The sequence below is a fragment of the Filobasidium floriforme genome (assembly GCF_021052385.1).
Source record: "Filobasidium floriforme strain CBS 6241 chromosome Unknown HD553scaffold_11, whole genome shotgun sequence".
NCBI lineage: Eukaryota > Fungi > Basidiomycota > Tremellomycetes > Filobasidiales > Filobasidiaceae > Filobasidium > Filobasidium floriforme.
The window spans coordinates 620,663-626,662 of NW_025763632.1; the positions used below are offsets into that span (position 1 = coordinate 620,663).

Consider the following 6,000-nt stretch of genomic DNA (forward strand, 5'->3'; position numbering starts at 1 on the left):
TAGTTGGCGAAACCTAGGAACGACTGTAGTCCCTTCAGGTTTCGAGGCGCCGCCCATTGTTCTATGGACGACACCTTGGAGGGGTTCATCTTTACCCCTCCCGGAGACACGTCGTATCCAAGGAACTCCGTGTCTGTTGTGTGGAACTCACACTTCTCTGCTTTGGCGTACAGCCCATTTTCTTGTAGCCTTCGCAGCACCTCCTTCACGTGTCTCTCGTGCGTAGTCTCGTCGGGAGAGAACACGAGGATGTCGTCCAGGTACACTACGACGGACTCGTCCAGAAGGTCCCTGAACACATGGTTCATCCACCTTTGGAACGTCGCCGGAGCGTTCGTCAACCCGAACGGCATCACCAGACACTCAAACAGTCCGTATCTAGTACGGAAAGCTGTCTTCCATTCGTCCCCTTCCTTTACTCGTAACAAGTTGTACGCTCCTCGGAGGTCCAACTTGGTATAGACCTTCGCTGTCGTTAACTTATCGAGCGTCTCGGAAATCAGCGGTAACGGGGTTCGATCCTTTGTGGTAATGGCGTTCAAACGCCGGTAGTCAATACAGAGCCTGAGCTCTCCTCCCTTCTTCGGGACAAACAATACGGGACTTGCGGCGGGTGACGTCGAAGCCCTGATAAAACCTTTATCAAGGTTCTCCTTGATCCAGCGCTTCAATTCGGCGCTCTCCTTTTCGGAGTGGTTGTAGAGTTTTCCGAAGGGGGGTACTTTCCCTTCCTCTACGTCGATCGAGTGATCGAAGTCTCTATGTGCCGGCAACTCGTCGGCCTTGGTCTTGGAGAACGCTCCGAGGAAAGCGTGATACTTCTCCGGTACCACCTTCCGTAACGTCTCCATATATTCGGGAGGGTCCAGGTCTCCCGGGAAACTCTCCGCTGGCTTGTCGTCCCAATCCCATAAGTCGGGACGCCTCGCCCTCTCTTCTTCTTCATCATTGGCCTTGAGGTAGGCCACTACTAGTTCTTCGGTGACCCCTCCTTTGATTCGGTCCGTCGAACGTAACTCCTTCTCCTCCGCTTCGTAATCCACGGGGGAGTATACTATTTCTTTTGCTGGTGTACATCCGTTCTGGACGCACTTATCTTCGAACGCTACTGCGCTCATTTCCCAGTCAATTCGGGGGTTGTGCTCCTTCAACCATGGTAGGCCGAGCACCGTTGTGAAAGTTCCGAGGCTACATACGTAGAAGTACGCCGTTTCGGTATGTCTACCGATACGTAGTCTAGCTTGTACCCGGTGTGTAACTGCACCGGAAGAGATCTCTCTCCCATCAATGACCAGGAGTGGTCGGGGTCGTTCTAAAGGAATGAGGTCGAATCCGTGTTGCTCGACGAATTCGGTGTCTATAAACAAACTGGTCGCTCCTGAGTCGATCATCAAGACCGTCTCCGTCGGAGTACCATTCGGATAGAAGGTGCCGGTGACCGTAATATGAGCCTCCGGTCGAGAGGGAGAACCTATGCTGCTCAGCACCAACGGTTCTCCAGTTGCTACGTTCAAGTCATTACCCGGGGAACTCGGATGATCTGTTATTCTGTTAGGCGTCGAGAAGGCTCCAGGGAAGACCGGCTCGATGTATACCTGCGAGGACATATCCGGGAGTAATGTAGAACGTAGGACTAGGGTATATAGATGTAATAACAGATGAAAGACTATATACTACAATGCTGATACAAAGTGGTACAATACGATATGCTCCTTGAACAACTCCGCCGGAGTTGGTACGACTCGAGTCCGGCGTACGCGCGCGTCGCTATAACAACCCCCTTCAATTCTTCATAGATCTCTAGCCGATCTTACTAGAATGGCCTACGCTGCGGAACGGTTGGGCGTAGCTCATCTACCCTTACAGCTGGTAAAAGGTTTCGGTCAGGACGCAAATATTCCCCTTGGGTATTGGCCAACGCAGAGGAAGTTAGAATTCTTGGGGGACGCATGGTTTGAAGCTTTCATAGCATTGAATTACCCCCTGCGCGGAGAAGAATTCTACAAGACCTCTGTCAATAATTTCAATCTGTTTTTGGGGATATGGAAGAGTGGTTTCTTAGCTTTACTTCGTCGAACTGGTAAGTCTGGACTCGTTTAGTTAGGAATCGCTGTCACTTATTCCACCTCGGTCTTCACCAGCTCAACCACGCGATGACCACAGGAAAGCGGTCAAAGCTATCGGAGACGCAGCGGAATCTGCTTTAGGGACGTTCATGGCTGCTCAACAAGGACTCTGGACGGACATCGATCTAGTACAGGTACATCCACTCTCGGACGGAACGCCCGCCCTAGTCAATCGCTAACAAAGCGTTCCGTCTACACGTTAACCCCACCGTACAGATGCTCCCTGCAGCCGTGTATTTAGGACTTGGGGGAGGGCGTTTGCCGGATTCGGATCCTTTCCTCGGCCAACCGATCCTAAATCTCTCCTTCGACAACGTCAGGGCTGCAAGGTCGCAATTTGTGCAGCAAGCGTGGGTACAGCGCCATGACATTTTGGTCGGCATGCAAGCAACCGGGTCTTGTTTGCTGAAAGCAGTAACAAGATTGTTTGCTACTACTGTTACGGGCTGGGATGAGGGTACCGCGACGGCGTTAGGTCAATGGTACCAGAATCGACTTTCAGGCTGGGAGGTATACATCGCTGGGTTGCAGCGAGGTCGTCGTACGTTACGAGCTGTAGCGTCGCTCTGCGCTTTCCTATTGGGGGAAGACATCCTTCAACAATACATATGGTACGACATCGTACCTCTACATCTGCAACGAATACCACTTGGCTGACGTTTCGCCTGGTTTGACAGAAACCCAAGTCAGAACTAGTCGCGCCGGCGACCACTGGACGGCCTGTACCCGTCCATCGACCTCTATACGCCTCACGTCTCCATCGATCACGTTGACTAACTCAACACGGTCGCTCCCTGCAATCACCAAAACCTCTCCGTTCCAACTTAGTTTGACGTATTTGATCTCTTCCCTGTAACAACAAATTTTAGCCGTGCATCGATTTGAGCTTCTCCGCGGCAAACAAAAACCGCTCACGTATATGTGCTGAAAGTCGTAAACGGTACCCCATCTGCAAGGGTACAAACGGCAACAAGACCCTCGGAACCACCTGTAACAAAAAATCTAGAGAAACCACAAAAAAAAACTAATGGTGAGTAACGAGAGCGACGCCGTCGAAAACAGCGCTGAAACATACCGTCTTCTCGGATCCATCTCGATACAGTTCACGCAACCCTGATTCGTCTCGATGCACTTCAACCATACCAACGGCATCTTCGTCACTTCAGCTGCTTGGTCCGGTAACACCGGCGATCGAGGAATCACTCCGCCATCTTCCGCTTTCTGGTTGTGACCTTCGGGAGGAGTCGAGATGGCTTCAGCAGACTCGCTGGCCATATTCGCTCTTTGAACAACTTCGCCGGACGTATCCATATCACCCTGGACCGTTTCCTCGTTCTCAGCCTCGACACGAGCGATCTGTGTCGACTCGGATACCGAGGGCGGATCGGCTTCGACGGCCATAGGCGATCCAGCCGATTGGGTCGATGGTCCGGCGTTAGGCGCCGTAGGGTAATGCCAGAGATGAACGGTACCATCGTGGTTACCGGTGTAGAGACGAGTTCCGCAAGGTGAGAAGCAGGCGCCGTTGAGCTGTTTAAGCGAGTCAAGCGCTGACATTAGCTCTTGGCCTTGTCTCTCAAACACCCCAATATTGATATCATCACCACGTACCTCGCTTACACCACCGTCAAAACCACGACCCCGCATCTCTTCGGACCGCTCCTTCAGAACGAGCTCTACATCCCGACGTATCGTCCATCCTTCATCGCCTTCCGTTTCGACTCGACGCTGGTGGGCCAGTCTAGATTCGACATCCTCTTTTCGCTTTCGGCGCTCCGCCGCATCAATCGCCGTGTCATCCTTGAGGAAATTTGAGGCGGGGTCGATGGTATCGGTAGGTTGAACTTCGCGATCTAGAGGTGAACCGTACGTCTCGTTGATCGCTTCGGCCGTGATACTCGTCTCTTTTTGCCAACAGAATACGCCATAGTCCACCGCGGTCTTGTCCATGCAAACGATAAGGAGTTGATAGGCCGACGGATGAAACGTCATGGAGACGGGGTTGTGGGAAAGCAAGATGGTAGAGATCGGACGGCGTGCTACAGGCGAGTAGATCGGGATCAGCTTGAGAACTAACGGTGCAGGCAAGCGGGCAAGCCAGCAAGAGAGCAAACGAAAGAGAGAGAGAAAGAACGATGGAGACAAGGGGAGGATCCGACTCCAAGGAGGACGAAGATGTAGTCGAGAAGGGGATCGTTGCTGGATGCGAGCGAGAGACTCGACGCGGAGCTGGTTCGGTAACAAGCTGAGATCGAGAAGCTGACTTACTCTTGATATTCCAGATCGTCACTCGAGGCCGCTGCATCGGCACCTTCTGCATCTTCTCTTCACCGGACCGAGCGGCGTCACGCCCTGACCGACTTCCCGACCCGTGTACCACGTGCACCCCGTGTAAGCCTCCCTCTACACCATGAGCTGCAGGGTTCCAACCTTCAACGTGAGAAGCCACCGCAAGGATATCTGGATGTCGAGGAGAGAAGGCCAAAGCTGTGATGGGAGCGGTCGAGGTCGTTGCGGGAGAATCTTGGGCGGAAAGATCTCTAGGATCGGCGCTTTGCAGGATGGTCGACCCGTCCGTCTTGACGAGGGAAAAAGGCGGGACTGCACCGTGCTGGAGCAAACGGAACGCAGGTGGAGAATGGAACAGATGTAGCACGTCAAGTCGAGAACAATACCATCAGATTGCAAGCCGGATCTAAAAGTACGATTGGAAAGGAAGGGATGCTCACCTTGAACTGCCATATCTTGACCGTCTTGTCTTCGCCGCCTGTCGCCAGGTGATGACCGTCACAACTCCACGCTAGGCTATTCACCGGTCCTTCATGATTGTTCTTGTCCAGAGTGGCTCTGGGAGCGGTCGGGCGAGGCAGCTAGAGCGATAAGAACGGACGATAATGGTTAGACGGTAGACGTGGTGGTGAAGGGAGCTTTACCGCTAACCTTTAGTCCTCGCACGTGAGGTAGCGTGAAGTCCATAGTATGCGCGACCGAGTCGTTCTCCGACGGCGCAGAGTCCCGTGAACGGGTGGATGAATAGACAGATAACTGGATGGTAGTGATAGTAGTAGTAGTAGTAATGGTAGTCAGTAGTCGTCGGTGGTAAGTCTACAAGTCGAGGTGGTTGAATTGGTCACATCGTCCACGTCGATCGCGGGTAGCGGTCATCGCCGGTCAAAACTAAGGGTGCGTTCGCGAGTTTTCTCAGCCAGCGGAAAAATGGTGGCTGGCACGCAGTGGCTGTAATTTGTTAGCGAACGGTGCCTAATTACATTTTCAGCGTTCTCAGCCCGTTCGCGAGTTTTTCTTAGACTGGTCACGTGACACCGATATTTGCCTCCGAGACGCGCGTCGGAAGCATATCCATAGGTCGTTTATCGACTTCGAACATCGACGTAGGAATCGACTTACAGCGTGTTTATGCGATGGAAGGTAATATCGTCAGATCGCTATCAAACTAGAACATACCGATAGATCTTCGTTTGAAAAACCGATCCGTACAAGTCCCGCAATTATTGGATCAGTACATCAAAAGTTACAGCCGTATTCCGTTTACGTCGACATGGACATCCCTCCTTCTCCTGCCTTTGACGATATCGATTTCGACGAATCTACCGATAACGACTCGGTCGATTCTGCTGACGAAGGTCTTGCCGGATACCTCGAGGAGAGAACACTTCGCCAACGTCAGATTGCCGCCGCCATCACCATTGTAGCGGAACATATCGTCGGCGACAACTTCCGCTCGAGGCAACCACCTCGAGAATCGACCTCCATCCTTATCGATCATAGTAGGGCGATAACGGTCGTCGACGCATGGGCTACAGGCTCAGTAATAGCCTGCTGGGACTCCATAGGCATGTTCCCACCCGCGTTT

The 6,000-nt window shown here is 52.6% G+C and overlaps 1 protein-coding gene across 1 annotated transcript; it reads right to left on the reverse strand.

The window, feature by feature from the left end:
- Nucleotides 1-2,548: 2,548 nt before the first annotated feature.
- HD553DRAFT_311652 (WD40-repeat-containing domain protein) lies at nucleotides 2,549-5,345 on the reverse strand. The gene is made up of 7 exons (XM_046179993.1): nucleotides 5,067-5,345; nucleotides 4,856-4,996; nucleotides 4,395-4,737; nucleotides 3,738-4,165; nucleotides 3,202-3,656; nucleotides 3,042-3,128; nucleotides 2,549-2,976 (listed from the first exon to the last, which is right to left on the reverse strand). Exons 1-7 carry the CDS (start codon nucleotides 5,100-5,102, stop codon nucleotides 2,754-2,756), a joined length of 1,713 nt encoding a protein of 570 aa, XP_046036643.1. The 5' UTR covers nucleotides 5,103-5,345; the 3' UTR covers nucleotides 2,549-2,753.
- Between the last annotated feature and the right edge of the window lie 655 nt (nucleotides 5,346-6,000).

Coding starts and splice junctions, on each gene's coding strand:
- HD553DRAFT_311652 (XM_046179993.1), bottom strand. CDS start 5,102: ATGGACTTCACGCTACCTCACGTGCGAGGACTAAAG. Junction 4,166..4,394: donor GACGATCTGGAATATCAAGA/GTAAGTCAGCTT, acceptor ACTCGCCTGTAG/CACGCCGTCCGATCTCTACC. Junction 3,657..3,737: donor TTGACGGTGGTGTAAGCGAG/GTACGTGGTGAT, acceptor TCGCTTAAACAG/CTCAACGGCGCCTGCTTCTC.